Source organism: Diospyros lotus, chromosome 8 (genome assembly GCF_014633365.1).
Source record: "Diospyros lotus cultivar Yz01 chromosome 8, ASM1463336v1, whole genome shotgun sequence".
Classification (NCBI taxonomy): Eukaryota; Viridiplantae; Streptophyta; class Magnoliopsida; order Ericales; family Ebenaceae; genus Diospyros; species Diospyros lotus.
In genome coordinates, this window is record NC_068345.1 from 30,674,404 (window position 1) to 30,692,769 (window position 18,366).

General features: G+C 39.0%; 1 protein-coding gene across 1 annotated transcript; it reads left to right on the forward strand.

Annotated features, from left to right (window-relative positions):
- The first annotated feature begins 322 nt into the window (after positions 1-322).
- On the forward strand, positions 323-16,470 carry LOC127808945 (uncharacterized). Its single transcript, XM_052347689.1, has 4 exons — positions 323-619; positions 709-834; positions 1,002-1,072; positions 15,953-16,470. The coding sequence occupies exons 1-4, from the start codon at positions 410-412 to the stop codon at positions 16,272-16,274; spliced, it is 729 nt and encodes a 242-aa protein (XP_052203649.1). The 5' UTR covers positions 323-409; the 3' UTR covers positions 16,275-16,470.
- Positions 16,471-18,366: the final 1,896 nt, after the last annotated feature.

Consider the following 18,366-nt stretch of genomic DNA (forward strand, 5'->3'; position numbering starts at 1 on the left):
TATTTGTTATTAAATCATAAAATAAATAATAAAATTTTATAGTAGTTAAAAATATATGTAAGGTAAAATAAATAAAATTAAAATTTATTGATAAAGAAATGAAATAGATAATTAAATAGAAAGTTTTGTTAGAATAGAAATAATTTTTAAGATAAAATTAAAATAAAAAATAAATTATTTATAATATAATAAGGAGTGAAATAAGGAAGATTGAGAGACGATCGTCTAGGCTACAATCGGACCGGTTTATTTCAATCATGACCTTCGCCGATTCAAACAGTGAACCGCGAAATTTACAAAATAGGGAATTAATTGCCAGAAAACCCTTGTCTTTCTCCACTAACTCTCAACATCGGCCTACCACTGTATCACCAAAAACCCACATTCTTGCTCTACGAAATCAAGGAAGATGCCGTCCGAAGACTCTAGGCCGGTGAAGAAAGAGGAGGTCGAGGACAAAAAGGATGGCTCTGTTCTTCAAAATGCCAAGAAGAAAGCCAGCAATGTCGGCGCCAAATCTCGGTCCCCGAAGCTAGCCAAACCGAAGAAAGAAGAATCTGACGAGGAAGAGGAGTTTCAGAAACCCGCCTCCAAGAGGGCCTCCAACAACACCGATAAGGTTTCTGATTCTTACATGCTACTTTGAATTTTTTTATTATTGATTTATGTAGCCTTCTATTGGCTTCTATGTTTTTGAAAATGTTGCAGAAAAAGAGTGGTAAGGTAAAGGAGGAAGAAAAGAAAAAGGGGGCCAAAGAAGCTGAGCAGAATGGTAGGAAAAGGGAGAGGAAGGTTTATGATTTGCCTGGTCAGAAGAGAGACCCTCCTGAGGAAGTATGTTATCTTGCTTCTTCATATATGTATATGTATATATGTATATATATATGTATATATATATTTTGGCTTTTTGGTTGCTATATTCATTTGGTTCAAAAGATTTCCCCCCTAATTCCGTGAGCTTTATTTTTTTCCTTATGCTCGAGTTGCAATTGGATTTTCAGAGAGACCCGCTGAGGATTTTCTACGAAAGTTTGTACGAGCAAGTGCCTGGAAGTGAAATGGCAGCTTTCTGGTAAGTAATTATTGTTATTCCCCAACTTACTAGTAATCTTCTTGAAGTACAAACTTAGATTCCTACTAAGCCATCACCTCAGGAAATTTTAATTATAGTGAATAGGCTATAAAACTAGGGTAACATATAATGTGTACCATGGATATGAATTTACAATGGCCAAGTTTCGGTCAACTGAGCTTAAGATCATTTTCAAAATATACAAAAAGGTGAACAATATATATCCAACCTCTTAAATTCAAAATTTAAACGTTCTCACATTGAATATAATCAAGAAATAATGTTCTTATTCAGAGAGGTGACCATACAAAGGTCTATCAGGAAAAAAAGAACTTATGTAGGTGGAATCACATGGTGTTGGATTATAATGTCTGTGACTTGCACCCCCTCAATCAGCTGCTTGCACTATATGGTTGAGTATACTAGTCTTCCATGTGTAGCACTGCTGTATCTTACATTCTCATGCCAAGGTGCCTGCACCTGCTCACTGGGAGGTTCATACTCCATTGCCCTTCTTTGCTGTCTACCATGTTACAACTCTAAACTAGGATGCTTGTACTCCGTCATCAGGGATGCCTGCACTCTATTATTTGAGTGCCTTTGTCCAGTGGTGGAGCATGTAAGGGGCATGGCCCCCCAAACTTTCAAGCACCGATATTTCTTCTCCTTGCTCCCTTCCCCAGAGAGAGATAGAGAGAGAGGGGAGGGAGGGAGTATCTGCAGGAGGGAAAATCTTCTGGCATCTCATGGTCTCTGTGTTCAAGAGCTTGGATTGGTTGAATCTGGGCCATGTTTGGAATGAGGGGAATTATTGGATCACCTCCTTGTTAGCATGGGTTCGCATCATTCTGGATTCTGGTCGTGAGGGGAGCCAACAGGATTTTCCTCCATAAGTATCAGTTATTGCATGGGGAGGAGACAATTCCTGAGTTGCGTGGTGTCCTGTACTTCTGTTCCTTTTGTTGCTTTCTGGTTTCTATTTTGTCCTTGTTGTGTTTCTACATTTCTTTCAATCTATTAAAAAGTAAAAGAAAATATTCCAGTATAGAATGGAAAGCCACTTTTCCAGCAGCAGTTTCCAAGGCTAGAACTAATTGTTATTTTTGGTGAGTGGAGGAGGCCGGGAGCGAACTTTAGTTTTATTTTATTTTTGAGATTTTTTCTGCAAAGAAATGGTGACCATTAGCTTCTCTAAAGGTTTTATAAAGTTTATTCTTGCAAGATTGCTAAAAGAATCAAGCGACTAAGTGAGTTGGATTATATGTTTAATTAATGTCATAGGACTCATAACTTATTTAATACAAATATTTTTGTTATAATTAAAATTCTTAATTTTTAATTAATATTTATTTCTTATGCACCAAGTAAGTGTATCATATTAATTGCAAATTTAATATCTTGATATACAAGTACTATATAATATTAAATTTTTTGAAGTGATGTATCCAAAATGATATCTGGTATTGTCTGCTACCAGTACCATACCATATCAATTACAAATAAGGTACCTTGTCCAATACAGTATTAACAACTATGTTTTGACCCCCCAAAAGTAGATCTCACCCTCCACCACTTCCTTTGTCTAGCCTTCACCTCTATATAGAGATGCTTGTGCCCTTTGCCTAGATGACAATGCTCTAGTGTTCAAGGGAACTAGGATATTTCTTCCACTCAAGCATATTTGGCGTGATTTCTACCACCAACTAAATTTGGAGTAAAAGTTGTCTTGTTGTCGATGCATGCCTTTCCACTTTTGTCTCTTTGCTCAACACTTTGCTATGAACACTCAATAATTGTTACATTTTTTATAGTCAGCATTTATTATGCTCAGCATCACTCCTATACATCATTTTTGCATACCCTTAAGACAATTGTGTATGGGTTTTATGAACTAATGGTGACCACCATTTATGAAGTTTTAATTCTCCCGTGGTAACCTATTACTCTCTGTGTTCTTGATATTTTCATAACATTTGAGAGTAGCGACAATCTCATCTAATCTAATTCTAGAGTATCTTCCATACAATAGTATAGTCCTCAAATGCTCTTATGATGAAGGTAGCAAATTCAACAAGAGAATTGCATTAACTTTCTTCCCATTTTTGGCACCTATTGCATCCAATTTAGTCACTATTTTGGTGAACTCATCTTGTTCACGAAGTTTGTTTCTGTCACTACTAGTGACAATGGCTATCTCACTGACTTAGGATTAATCGGTGGATAGCAGTAGAAAAGTTGGGAAGAAAGGAAGGAAGAAGGGATAGAGAGAAGTAGGGAGATAGCAAAAGAGAGAGAGAGATGTTGATTGTCAATAATATTCTCATTAAAGGACCCAGAGGGTTTAGGAGGGGCATATATACCCTCTAGCATGGATGCTGCCATAGCAGATTCCTTCTTGTAAGCGGTTATAACAACTGGTTTGTCCTATTCTAGCCCTTACACGTGGGCCCTCCTAGAATATTCTCCTAGTAATAAACTATTATATTTGGAATTTAAAGCAACAACCATAATAGGCAATAACAGAAATAAAGCAAACGATTACAACATTTAAGAAAAAGAAATAATAGAAGGTAAGTCGTCGTGTGTGACAATTCCCTCCCCCTTAAACCATTTCTTGTCCTCAAGAAGTGCTAAGGAGGCTGGCAGCCATGGGGAACTGTTTGAGAAGACTTGGTAGGTACTCCCAAGTGCTGCTTTCCTGATCTCTGTGTTGCCACTTCACCAGCACTTGGATGAGGGGTATCCTTTGGCGGTAGATAACCCTTTTGTCCATAATGGCTTCCGACTTCTTCAAAGTCTCCTTCTCTTTGGGATTGATGGGCAGTGCTAGGTTAACCGGCTCAGCTCCAACTGACTTTTTCAATAAGGAGACATGGAAGACTGGATGAATCTAGGATTCCTGAGGGAGTTGTAGACAGTAGGCCACCTTCCCTACCCGGCCCACTATGGGATATGGGCCAAAATATTTGGGATTGAGTTTGGACATTGGTCCTTGGGAGAGGGCTTTCAGTTGGGGGTACTTCAACTGTAGATACACCTTCTCCCCAACTTCCAAATCCCTCTCACTCCTCTTCTTGTTAGTATATTACTTCATCCTATTTTGGGCTGAAGCCAATTCCTGCTTAAATTGTTGTAGAATCATCCTCCTTTGCTGCATATACTCCTCAACAGTTGTCGCTATGACCTGCCTCTCTAAGGCTGGTAGGATGGGAGGTTTGTAACCGTAGTTGGCCTCGAAAGGTGACATTTTTGGGGATGTGTGGTGGTTAGAGTTATACCACCATTGGGCCAATGCCAACCATCGGTGCCAGCTCTTGGGTTGTAGAATGCACACACACCTCAAGTAGGTCTCCAAGCTTTGATTGACTCTTTTCGTTTGCCCGTCCAATTATGGATGATAGGATGTCGACATATTAAGTTTGGTCCCTGTAGACTTCATTAACTCTTGCTATAATACACTCATGAAGATCTTATCACGATTTGAAATAATAGTGCTCGGGACCCCATGCAATGCTACTACCCGATCCATAAATGCCCTTGCCACTTCTTGGGTTGTGTAAGGGTGAGACAGCCCTATGAAATGGGCAAATTTGGTTAGTCTGTCCACTACAAACAAAATACTATTCTTCCCTTCAAACTTGGGCAACCCCTCGATGAAGTCCATTGAAACGCTGGTCTAGGCTTGGTTAGGTATAGGAAGGGGTTGAAGGAGACCAGGGTAGGTCACATTTTCATGTTTACATCTCTTACATGTGTCGCAGGTTAGGACAAATTTCTTGGCATTAGCCTTTAGCTTGGGCCATTGGAACAACTTCCTTACCCTAAGGTAAGTATTTTGAACTCCCGAATGCTCTCCCAAAGGAGATTCATGCAAGGACTGCATAATCTTCCTCTTGAGGTTCCTGTTGCTACCAATGACAATCCTCCCATTAAATCTTATCAGCCCTTCACGTAAAGTGTAACCCTCAACCTCCTTAGACCCCGTTGCCAATCTTTCCAATATCTTTTTCACCTGTTCATTTGCCTCATAGCTGTCCATAACTTCTTGGCACCATTCTAGTATAACGGTGGTGATTGCGGCTATGCTTCCCTCCTCTTGGCACCTCAAAAGGGCATCAGCGACTACATTTTCTTTGCCTTTCCTATACTGAATTATGTAGTCTAACCCCATTAGTTTTGCCATCCCTTTTTTCTGAAGTTGTGTTTTCAATTTTTGTTACAACAGATACTTTAAACTTTCATGATCTATTTTGATTATAAACCTCCCACTTTCTAAGTAATGGTGCCATTTTTCTACAGCCATAAGTACTGCTAGGAACTCTTTCTTGTAAATGCTTAATCCCAAATGCCGTGGGCTTAATGCCTGGCTTAGAAATGCCAATGGTCTCCCTCCTTGTAACAGCACAGCCCCGATGCCCCCCCCCCCTACCTGCGCAGGCATCTGTCTCCAGCACAAAGGGTTTAACAAAGTCCGATAGTCCCAAAATAGGTACTCTACGCATCTCCACCTTCAGCCTTTCAAAGGCTTTTTCAGCCTCCTGTCCCCAACTGAAATTGCCTTTCTTTAGCAAGTTGGCTAGAGGTTTACTAACCACTCCATAACCTCTCACAAATCTGCGATAGTACCCGGTAAGGACAAGGAACCCCTGTAGAGCTCTCACTGTTGTGGGTTTTGGCCAAGTTAACATAGCTTCCCCCTTTTTGGGATCAGTCCTAACACCTTCTCTTGATATCAAATGGCCCAAATACTCAACTTGATCTTGACCAAAGGAACACTTAGACCTTTTGATGAAGAGCTAGTTAGATCGAAGGACTTCTAGGGTGGTTTTTAGGTGTTGTAGATGCTGGTTCAGAGATGGGCTGTAGACAAGGATATCATCGAAAAATACAAGTATGAATTTCTTTCAGTAGGGTTCAAAGATTTGGTTCATTAAGGTTTGAAAGGTGGCTGGTGTATTGGTGAGCCCAAATGGCATCACCAAGAACTCAAAATGTCCATGATGGGTTCTAAAGGTTGTTTTATGGACATCATCAGGGTTCATTTTTATTTGGTGGTATCCTAAATGAAGGTCTAGCTTTGAAATTTTATTGGCATTGTGCAACTCGTTGATTAGGTCTTTTACCAAGGGGGGTACTTGTCTTTGATTGATGCGGTCACCAATCAAGACTCGGCCCAAGGCTGACCCAACTAAACCGGAATAGTATCACCAAAATAGTAGTGCCATAATGTTATTTTAATACTTCTTAAGTTTTAGAATTCTACTTGATTTAGGATTCTATTTTATATTTCTACTTGATTTATGATTCTATTTCATGTTTCTACTTGATTTAGGATTCTACTTCATGTTTGATTAGAATTTTATTTTTATTAGGATTCTAGTTGACTTTTATTTAGGATTTATTTCTATTAGAATTCTAGTTGGATTTTGTTTTCCAAATATTAGATGGATTTGGATTAGCCAAACACTATAAATATACCTAGGATCTAGAGATTGTAATCAAGTTTTTCTCAATCAAATTTCAGCAACCTATTTGGGTTTTCTTAGCAAAACAGTCTTGTTTTTGCGTCTTCTTGAAAGCCAAGCTTCGGCCATTGAAGTTTGCTCTTTCAAGGGTTTATTTTGTGTGTTTTCTTCACACTCGCGCTACACGCTACGTCAGGTGGTATCAGAGCCGTTAATCAACCAATCAGATGGCCAATCTTGAAGGTAACGGTAGCAACCAGCCTCGTGACGATGATCAGGGGTTGTCCGCAGTTTGGAGAGCAATCGAAGAACAGCGGGAAGTAACTCGTACTATCCAGCAGCGATTGGAGCAACATAGCAACCAATTGGGCACCTTATTACGAGTTGATAATGACAGGAACCTGAATAATGGGGTGAATCAAACCGGAGCGGGAAGACCACCCATTAATCATGTCCTTGTTAATCCTAGAAGACCAGTGATTCAAGATAGCGATGAAGAGAATGATTTTGGTTGAGTAATAGCTAACCCTAGTGGTAGAGGGGTTAGGAGGAATGCGCATCAGTACAACCATTGGGGCAACGATGAGTATAAACTAAAAGTTGATATTCCTACCTTTAGTGGAGATCTTGATATTGAGGGGTTCTTGGATTGGATCACTGAGGTTGACCGATTTTTTCGAATATATGGAGATCCCAAATGAACGACAAGTAAAGTTAGTGGCTTACAGGTTGAAAGGCGGTGCATCTGTTTGGTGAGAGCGATTAAGAGAAGCGAGATTGAGGGAAGGCCGACTGCCAGTTAAGACATGGAGACGAATGAAGCAACTGTTAAGAGGTAGGTTTTTGCCCCCTGACTATGAACAATATATGTTTGAAGCTTATCAAAGATGTACACAGGGAATGAAGAGTGTGAATGAATATACCTCTGAGTTTCTGCGATTGGCGGAGAGAAACCAATTATCAGAAAGTGACAATCAACAAGCAGCTCGTTACTTGAATGGATTGAACCCTGCTATTCGTGATAAAATTGGGGTTCAGATGGTTTTGAGTGTGCAAGAAGCAAGGAACTTAGCTTTAAAGGCTGAGTTAATGTTGAGGGAGAGATCTCGTAATGACAACTATCGTCGGTATAGTGGGAATAAAAATAAACAACCAGCTTTTGATAAAGGTAAGTCGGATCAAGGAGCGCAACCCTCCAATCCACCCCATACAGTCAACCCTAATAAGGCTACAACGGGGGGAAATATTCGAGGTACTACTTCTAATCTTCCAAAATCCCCTAATCCTCATGCAAAGCCTATTCTTTTAAAATGTTTCAAGTGCAATGAGGTTGGGCATCGATCTAGTGATTGTCCAAGGAGGAAAACAGTTAACATTGTAGAAAAGGAAGAGGAAGATGTTGCTGAAGAGGAAGTATATTGCGGGCTTGATGGGGAGGATGACGAAGAAGATTATGGACATGGGCAATATACCTGTGTAGTGAGGAAGTTAATGCTATCTCAAAAGAATGAAGATACTACTCAACGGCATAAGCTTTTTCGCACGAGGTGTACGGTGAAAGGAAAAATCTTTGAGTTGATTATTGATAGTGGAAGTCAGGAGAACATTATAGAAAGAGACGTGGTGGCAAAGATGCAGTTAACTCCTGAAAAACATTCAAGCCCTTACATGATTGGATGGATCAAAGAAGTTGGTGGCATACATGTGGATGAACGTTGCAGGGTGCCTTTCTCTATTGGTAAGTACTTCGACGAAGTCTATTGTGATATTGTTGATATGGATGCTTGCCATATTTTATTTGGGAGGCCTTGGCAATTTGATGTGGATGCTACGCACTCGGGTAGGAAGAACACATATCAGCTTGAGAAAGAAGGTGTGCGTTATACTTTGTTACCCATAGTGGAAAAGAATCAAACCAAAGCTTCTAAAGTGGAGCTTGATTTCGAAGATTATGTTGTCCCAGCAACCTTAATGTTTGCAAACTCAGGTCTGATTTATGTTGCTAACATGATAGAAACTCCAAGGTTATTGACTCATACTGGGGTATTTTCCAGTCCCGATGGCTCAAGCATTGCTTCGCACCCCAATGATGGTGGTGTTTCCTCTGATCGACTTGCTACTGTAAAGGAGATGGAGGTCATGGTAGCAAATCCTTCTATAGTTTATTCAAGATCTGGCATGGTTGAATCGAAGGCAATAAGATCTACTAGATTAGAGAAGCGCTCAAGATGGAAGGTTTAACGTCCTCAATCTAACAGCAATAATGCAATGGAGGCAGAAGGCAACAAACATGGCGATGATTGGACCCATGCCAATGCTGATATGGCTAAGAAGGGGAGGAATGTCTTTGCTCATGTTCCCTTACCAGAAAAGTTCAAGCGGTTCAGGAAGATGTCAAGCAAAAGTTGCACAAATAAGAAATATAAGGCGACAACTGACAAGCATAGGAAGCACAAGGTATTTGAGGTTGGAGATGAAGTCATGATATTCTTGAAGAAGGAACAAATTCCAACAGGAAAGCAGAACAAGTTCAAGCCAAAGAAGTATGGTCCTTAAAAGATTCCAAAGAAGACCAATGACAATGCTTATGTTGTGGATTTGCCTAATCATATGGGTATTTCTAAACATTCAAAGTGGCTAATCTCTCTTCGTACTTATCAGATGTGGATTTGTCCAAACATGATCAAAATTCGAGGTCGAATTTTTTTTCAAGTGAAGGTGAATGATGCGGTCACCAATCAAGACTCGGCCCAAGGCTGACCCAACTAAACTGGAATAGTATCACCAAAATAGTAGTGCCATAATGTTATTTTAATACTTATTAAGTTTTAGAATTCTACTTGATTTAGGATTCTATTTTATATTTCCACTTGATTTAGGATTCTATTTCATGTTTCTACTTGATTTAGGATTCTACTTCATGTTTGATTAGAATTTTATTTTTATTAGGATTCTAGTTGACTTTTATTTAGGATTTATTTCTATTAGAATTCTAGTTGGATTTTGTTTTCCAAATATTAGATGGATTTGGATTAGCCAAACACTATAAATATACCTAGGATCTAGAGATTGTAATCAAGTTTTTCTCAATCAAATTTCAGCAACCTATTTGGGTTTTCTTAGCAAAACAGTCTTGTTTTTGCGTCTTCTTGAAAGCCAAGCTTCGGCCATTGAAGTTTGCTCTTTCAAGGGTTTATTTTGTGTGTTTTCTTCACACTCGCGCTACACGCTGCGTCATTGATGGTTAAGGCATTTAATTGGCTGTAATCTACACAAAAACGCCAAGATCCATATTTCTTTTTTACAAGAAGGATTGGTGAAGCAAATGGGCTCTGGCTAGGTCTTATGAAGGATTGCTTTAGCATCTCCTTCACCATTTTCTCAATTTTTGTTTTCTGGGTTGGAGAATATTGGTAAGATCTGATGTTGACTAGTTCAGTATTGGGTTTGAGGTTAGTTGAATGGTCCAAGGTTCGGGTTGGGGGTAGAGTAACAAGTTCGGTAAATAGGTCCTTAAAACACTTCCAGCAATTCATCAATAAGGGTTTGAGGGTTTACCTGGTCAAGCTCACATCGCCGGTTGATGACCGTTAGGTGCAATTCTCCATATAGCTTCTGCTCGGCCCCTTCTTCTACTGCCATAATGGAGAACAATTGGGTCAGCTGGCTCCACTTGTTTTTGAACACTCGGTGGAGCCTCTTCCCTGTTATCATCCCGTAGGCCCCAAACTCTCTTCCTCTTGTGAGAGTCATTCTCTTTCCCCCCTTGTCAAAGGATACCTCCATCCTATTGACATCAAAACTTATGGAGCTTACTCCTTTCATCCAGTTAACCCCTAATATCACATCGCAACCCCCTAATTGCAACAGCCTCAAGTCTGTTTCAAACTTCTCCCCTTGCATCTCCCTATTAAACCACGGGCACACTAACTCACTTATCACCTTATTCCTATTAGCCACTGTCACACTTAGGGGTTGAGTTTCCTAAGGGAACACCTCAGTCTTCTAGTAGACCCTTCATCCAGAAAACTATGTGTGCTTCCACTATCAATTAGGATCAACAAACTGTCATCCTTTACCTTCCCTTCTACTTTAATTATCTTATTATTGGTTACCCCATTCAATGCATGCAGCGAAATTTCACCCTTATCCCCTTCTCCGAACTCCTCATCCTCTTCCCTTTCGTCTTCTTCTTCTAATCTCTCCCTCGAGTCTCCCTCTAGCAACAACTTCCATCTACATTGATGCTCGGGATAGTACTTATCCCCTCATCTAAAACATAATCCAGGTTGCTTCCTCAGTTCATTGTATTTTCCCCCAGAACCAGGCCCCCCTAGATTCCTAACACCCTGGTTGCCTCTACCCCAATCACAGTTGTGTCCTTTTTCTCCTTGATGAGACACGCCCCCGGTTACAGTCTGGTGTTGTTGCCTCATCAAGGCCTCCACCACCATCTCTTGTAAATGTGCACTTTTTGCTGCTTGCTCCACTGTCTGCAGCCTAATCATCTTCACCATAGGCCTTAAGTCTTCGCTGAGCTTGCTCAAGAAACTAGACACAAAATAAGCTTCCAAGAGGTGGGGGTCGTTGTTGATCATCAGTGATCTTAGCTCCTCGAACCTCCTCAGGTAGGTATTCACCTCTCCCACCTGTTTCAATTTATTGAATTCCTCAATAACGTCTGGCATGCTTCTCTCCCCAAACCTCTCATATAGCTTATTAGGAAACTCCCTCTAGTAGGATTATCCCTGACCCTTGTCCACCCCTCGTACCAAGCGTCTACCAGGTCATCAAAGTAGGTTGAATCCAGGGCAACCCTTCTTCCCTCAGGTACATTGTACCAATCGAACATTCGCTTTCATTTCCTCACCCACCACTGGGGATTATTCCCATCAAACATCGAAATCTCTAGCTGAGGGTTTGGGAACCCTGGTGGCTGTGGACGATTCAGTCCTTCTTGTCCACCTTCCATCATATTCCTCATATCTTCCTCCAGTTCAATCCTAACTCCATCATTTCCCACTACTCTATCTCGCCTATCGTCTGGTATTAATGGTTCTGTTCTATCTCTGGGAGGGAACTCAGGGGCCAACCTTATCGCATTTTGGTGAGTGAACATAACCATAAATTGCTGGAGTTGGGCTCCCAGCTCTATTCTCATTTGCCCATTATCCTCTCGCATTTGAGACAGAGCTCCATCGAACCTTCTTTCCAGTTCCCCTACTGAATTCTTTATCCTGCGATCCAATGCTAAGATTGCGTCATGATTGTGTTCCCCACCTTGCTCTAATTGATCCACGCGATTCTGGAAGTCTGTCACTATCGAGCTGAGCTGCTGCAGCTGCGACTCAAAACTCTTCATGCGGGTACCTTCTACCATGGGAGAATGCTCTACTAACTCCAGCCAAGACTGTAGCTCTGATACCAAATTGTCACTGCTAGTGACAATGGCTATTTCACTGACTTAGGATTAATCAGTGGATAGCAGTAGAAAGGCTAGGAAGAAAGGAAGGAAGAAGGGACAAAGAGAAGTAGGGAGATGGCAAAAGAGAGAGAGAGATGTTGATTGTCAATAATATTCTTGTTAAAGGACCCGAAGGGTCTAGGAGGGGTATATATACCCTCTAGCATGGACGCTGCCATAGCCGATTCCTTCTTGTAAGGGGTTATAACAACCGGTTTGTCCTATTCTAGCCCTTACACGTGGGCCCTCCTAGAATATTCTCCTAATAACAAACTATTACAGCTGGAATTTAAAGCAACAACCATAATAGGCAATAACAGAAATAAAACAAACGATTATAGCATTTAAGAAAAAGAAATAACAGAGGGTAAGTCGCCGTGTGTGACGGTTTCTTCTGTCATCTGAGGTGTATATAACTTTTTCTTTAAGGGTAGATGGTTCATCACTGACTTGGATTTATATCTGCTTTCCAACTTGGATCAAAGTACCACTGGGGTAAGCTTCATATGTGTTTCACTTAGGAAAGTGGAATATTTTACTCTAAAACATGGTATCAAATATGATCTAGAGGGAGGACTTCCAATCTCCAAAGCTTTGTTTTTCCATGTTCCTCGATGGATTCTGATCTATAAACCAGTGAAGAAGTTGGGTAGTAAACTATGTAGCCTCCAAATTATGTACATAAATTAGTCACAGGTAATGGAAACTATCAAGCAGATAATCATGATAAATTTGAAACAGTAGTTTTCATGGGTTTTGGAATTGGTTGCATTCAGATATGATGGTGGTTTTGCATTGCTGATTTATCCCTCAAATGCTTTCTTGGAGGGATTGAATCAATATCCAAGGGATAGCCAAATACATTTTTACTCTATTTAGTAAGAATGATACTTTCCTTAGTATTTACCAATAATGCAACATTTGCTTCATATAACCAACTAGAGAAGGCTACAATCTGTGCGAACTGTTAGATTGTTCATTACGGTTAATTTTTTTCACAACCAATATTTTTATGCCCTCCATTTTCTTTTAGATGTTTCTTTTCATTAGAAAGATTTGTTATGAACCATGATCTTTGTCTGGTTAAAATATTGTGAATTTTTAGTCTTCATCACAATTTTGGTGAGTTTTACATTCGTTTCTTGTCACTTAGCATATATGATTGTGCCAATGTACTCCCGTTCTCTATTGTGTGTTTTTAGCTTTTATGTATTGGAGTGTCTACTTGACTCCAGCTTAAACTAATAATTTGTTGAGGTGACTGTCAAGATTGACTAGATGACTTGCATAGATGTTTCTTTGCATGGTCATTTCAGGTGGGCATGCATTTATGTGATTTGTGCTTTACAGGTCAGTGAGTGAATATGTGTTAACCTTACAACAGACTGCATGTCATACAATTTTAATGGTACTTGTTTGGAGAGGTAAATCTAATGCTATGTATTTTATAGCTGAAGTAACAAAAAGCCCTGGCCAATTCCTCAGTTCAATGCCGCCTTAACTGCTGTCCTAGCAAGTAGTCAAGGAGGATCATCTAATTGACAATGTTTCCACCCCTAGACAACCAAATGACTTGGCCTATTGCTACTATTAAGTTGGAAGGTTCATTCCAATTTAATGCAACGATTAATCCTATATATGTTTACACAACTGAGATGAGGTACCCTCCTTGGGGCACACACCTTCGCACTGATATCATAATTTTTTTTTTGATGGACTTTTTAAAATGTAACCAGAAAAAAATTTAAAGAAACTTGAGAGAAAACAGTAAAACCCCCCATTTATCTAACATATAAACCTAACATTAAAGCAACACCTCTCAAGTCTGAATAGCTATTCAACATAAAACCCTAAACCCTAAAGTGAGAAAGGAAAAAGAATTAAAAGTTCCAATAGTAGTTTCAACCATCAAATCTCGGTGTTATACTTGTCGGCACAAAATTGAGGTATTTTTTGTTTTGTTTTGTTTTTTTTTTAAATTCTGAAAGGTTTTAGCTTGATTGTCATTGAAGAATCTGTTTTTTTGTTAATATGAAAGCTTAATGAAGAAGAAGATATTGAAGGTGTGCATGAGAAAATGATAAGGAAGAAGACTTTGAACTTAGTTTTGATGAGGATTTAGAAACAGGTTTAATTTTAACCTTTGAAGATTTGAAACAATGCTTCCTCTTGATGTTTTGTTATGTTAGGATGATTTAAATATTACTCGTGGTTTGTTGTGTTTGCAAATTATAGGTCATTTTATGAATTTTCTCGTGTTGAAACTTGAATTTGAAACAATGCTTTTTGTCAATGTTTTAGACATCTAGTACTTTTTGAAATAATATTAGTTGTTTTTATTGTAATATAGTGTTTGGTTATTTGTTATTTATGATTTTATAAGTTTAGATTTATTTCTTTACAGTTTATAGGTATATACTCAAAATAATTAATGTATAACAGAGTTTTAAAAAATGTGCACCTTGCTTCTTGCTCCTGGGCTTCAAGTATTCTTGCACCTCAGTGTGCATTGTGGCTTTGACAACCATGCTTGTATGTCATATATCCTGGAATCAATGAGGTCTCTACATAGGACTTACTAGAACCACTCAATTCTGGAATCAAGGAAGTTAATTGTGCCACAGTAGTTTTTCTGGTTTCCTATCTAATAAAAAGGTGGTTTATTTGTTGCATTTGAATGATTCATGCTTTGGCTATATTAGGGCACATTTGAATGATTCACCATAGTTATTCAGATATCAGTATCCAGTCAGTGGACGGTTTGCATGACTTGAGAGAATAAAATGTAAGATGAGATAGAGTAAACATTTTTTTTATTGTTAATGATTTTATAAATCCACTGTTCAGATTTGATATTTTCCATATATAAACCGTTTTCAATATCCTTGCTTTAGATGGTAGTCAAAATTTTCTCCCAATTGATTGGCAGTGAATTCGATCATTTTTGTACACAAGGTGCCAAGTAGTATTAGACATACCTCTTGTTATTTAACTCTCAGTAGTAGGTGGAGAACATCTCAAAAATGATATTGGTCCAATTCTTATGTGGACGATGGAAATATGTTCTTGGATGTCTTGGTTTTATTTATGCCCATGTGGCAGGGGCTCTAAAAGGTTGTGTATGTATGGGAAGCTAGAATGAAAGTGGTGTAGGTGTGTGAAGTTGTTGGAAGAGACCCAAAAACGAAGATAGTTGTTGTGTCTTGAGCAGCAATCTTGATCACCTTGATTGAGTGGTCATCCATTTCCCCGATTTGGCCAAATGTCATAGGGTAACATGTAGTTCTACATTGTAGACAGTGTGCAGTGGATTTTTTATGCTTGAGAGTCTGCTGTTTTGGGCAAGATATCTCCAATTTCTTCTCTTGTTTGGTTTCCACCATTGTTGGTGATGGTCACTAGAATTATAGCACACTCCAAGAAGGGGTTGTTGGTGATACTTGATGATTTGTGCACTTAATTGAATGGTTACTTTCATCAGTTTGCAGAGCATTTTTTGTTATTGATTTGTGTCATTTGTTTTTTAGGAGATGCTGCTATGATACTCTTAGTAGCAGACAATAACATGGTTTGCTGCTAAACAGTCTTACTATATCTAATGCTTAAAACCAATTTGTTTGTCTTGGATTCAATAAATTTAGCTTTGGATTAGTGGGCTTACGCTAGATTCAAATAGTGAGTCTTGCAACCAAATCAGTCTTGGTTGCTATGGGCTTGTGCCGTCTTAATTCAATTCACTTCAATTTAGCAGTTTGTGCGTATTGTGGATATGTGAAAAAAGGCATTCATTCTAGTGTATGAGACTCCCGCTAGGGTCTGGGGAGTTCTGTTTGTGCATGTATTTGTGTAAACTGAGCATATGTGTATATATTATTGCTGATAGTCAAATTAGCTTCAGGGCCTGCAAGTCATATATTGGATAATCATTTCTCTACCCCAATTGAAATGCAGGATGATGGAATCAGGTTTGCTTTCAAAGGAGGTGGCAAGTAAGGTTTTCCAGATGAAGCAGAAAAAGAACCAGCAGCAGAAGCTTAGTTCACCGATGAAAACTGTTGCCAATAATGTAAAGACAAGCTCTCACTCTGTCACTGTGAAGAGAAAGGCCCAATCCTCCCCAGCTTCTTCGCAGAAGAAGAAGACACCTCCCAGCTCCACAGTTGCATCGAAGCAATCCAAGAAGCGCAAAGTTGAGGAAAGCGATTCTGCAACCAACTCAGACGATGACTTTGTTTTGGCTAAGCGAGTAACCAAGAAACAAAAAGCTGCCTAGTTTAGAAAGATTCCTCTTTTCATTCTCTTGGTTATGTTATTGTTGTCACCATTAGAGATCAAAGCTGAACTTCTTTCAACTCTGATTTAAACTGTTGTTATTAGTTTGTATATTGTGTTTTAGCAGTGCCTATGAATCCCAGTTTCACTCGTCATTGTGGTTTTTCCTGGAAAAGTTGCTTGAACTTGTTTGATCATGCAAAACTTTTCTGTCTGTACATGGCATTGCCCCTCTTATTTTTCTTTTTCGACATTTTTATAGCAGTTGAATAACAGCTGACCAATTTTATTTTGAAATCATCTATAATCCAAGCAATAAGAAAGAAGAATGTAATATCTAGAAACTCGGGGGTGGGCTGTAATACTACATAACTTGTGGACCGTTAGTGTAATTTTTTCCACTACTGTTTTTCATGTTCTAAAGTACCCTATGAAATTAGCCCGAATGGCTTGCTCTCTAAGGAATTTATAAAGATTACGGGGTAGGGCATAACTGGTAATTCAGAAACGAAGTCTGGAAGCAGGGGGCGTGAGTGTTGAGCAACGAATTCAAAAGTAGGAAGAGTAGAAAGAAGAGGCAATTGGGGCAGTTGTTCCCTGTCTTTTAAGGGGTCAAAATTACCAAAATGGGCAGCTGAGAATGCGGCTGGCCTGGCACTGGGTTTTGTTCAAACAAAAACTCAAGAAGACATCCATAGAATGAAAAGGGAAAATGGTCAAAATAATGAAGCCGCTCTTGTTTTAATAGAATCAAATGGAAACACATCTAATTCTAAAAGGCAAGAACCTGTTCTCCTTGTTATTTTTAAATCGTTTTTAGTTTTTTAAAATAGTAAAATATGTTTATTTTCTTATTTTTAAAAACTTATTTTTTTCTAATATTTTATTTTCTTCCACCTGTACCAAACTTGTTATTTTAATTTATATATTGAATGTTGATTAAAGTTTTTCTTTTTTTAAATATAAGAGAGAACATAAGAGTTAAAATAAATTTCAATTTTTTGGGTAGCATTTGTTAAAATGAGCGAGCTAAGGTTGTATCAAAATATAGTTTTGAATACTTTTCGAATCAAGATAATACCAGAAAATATTTTAATATTTCTATCAAATTATTTTTTAATTTTTTTATAATTCATTGAGAATTGTATATTTTATTTCTATATGTTTGTTAAATGCATATGATAAATACTGAAATAAAGATTTTTTTTATCAAAATATCTTTATTACGGTTGTTGTCAAAAATATAATGATTAAAATTTATGAAGTGGGGTCCACTCAATCTCGGTGTCAGGTGAAATTAGGTTGTTGTAACAGAAGTTACCTCAAGGGAGTTCCCCGCTAGGATGCTTGCCGCAAGGATTTCACCACGAGTTCTTTTGTCACAAGGTCTTCGCCTACAAGCTTTTTTGCCACAAGACTTCGCTATTAGTTTTTTTGCCACAAGTCTTTGCCACTAGTCTTTTCGTCGCAAGCCTTCGCCGCTAGTCTTCGCCACTATCTCTTTCGTCACAAGGTTTTGCCACTAACTCTTTTGCAACAAGGTTTTGCTTTTGCCACAAGGCTTAGTCGCAAGATTTTACCTTCGCCGCTAGTCTTCGCCACTATCTGTTTCGTCACAAGACTTTGTCACTACCTCTTTTACAACAAGGTTTTGCCTTTGCCACAAGGCTTAGTCGCAAGGTTTTACCTTCGCCGCAAGGTTTTGCCTTCGCCGTTAAGTCTCACCGCAAGGTTTTGCTTTCGCCGCTAGAATTTGACCATGTTGATGCTCAGAAAATGGGTTAGAAGGCTCACGAGAATCCTCCCCTGCAAAGACCCTCCGATGCTAAAGTCAATTTCGGATTCCAATGACTATTCATGAAAACAGTAAAGATGCATTCAAAGTGTTTAAATTTTACCGAAATTGAAAGTCCTTTTCATTGTCTTGTAGCTAGGTATTTATAAGGAATGACTTTCAAGAATAGCTAGTGTTGACACGTGGCAGTTTCTGAATGAGGCCAGTCTTAACGAAAGAATGAAGGGCGATTACCACGAAGCCACCGCGAGGCTGGCCCTCGCGGCCAGCCCTTGCTGTGAGACAGCTCGGGGCAAGT

What these genes read in the sequence shown, in the direction of transcription:
- LOC127808945 (XM_052347689.1), top strand. Translation starts at nt 410, where the DNA reads ATGCCGTCCGAAGACTCTAGGCCGGTGAAGAAAGAGGAGGTCGAGGAC. An exon ending in CCTCCAACAACACCGATAAG is followed by an intron (nt 620 to 708) that starts GTTTCTGATTCT and finishes AAAATGTTGCAG; the next exon opens with AAAAAGAGTGGTAAGGTAAA. An exon ending in AGTGAAATGGCAGCTTTCTG is followed by an intron (nt 1,073 to 15,952) that starts GTAAGTAATTAT and finishes ATTGAAATGCAG; the next exon opens with GATGATGGAATCAGGTTTGC.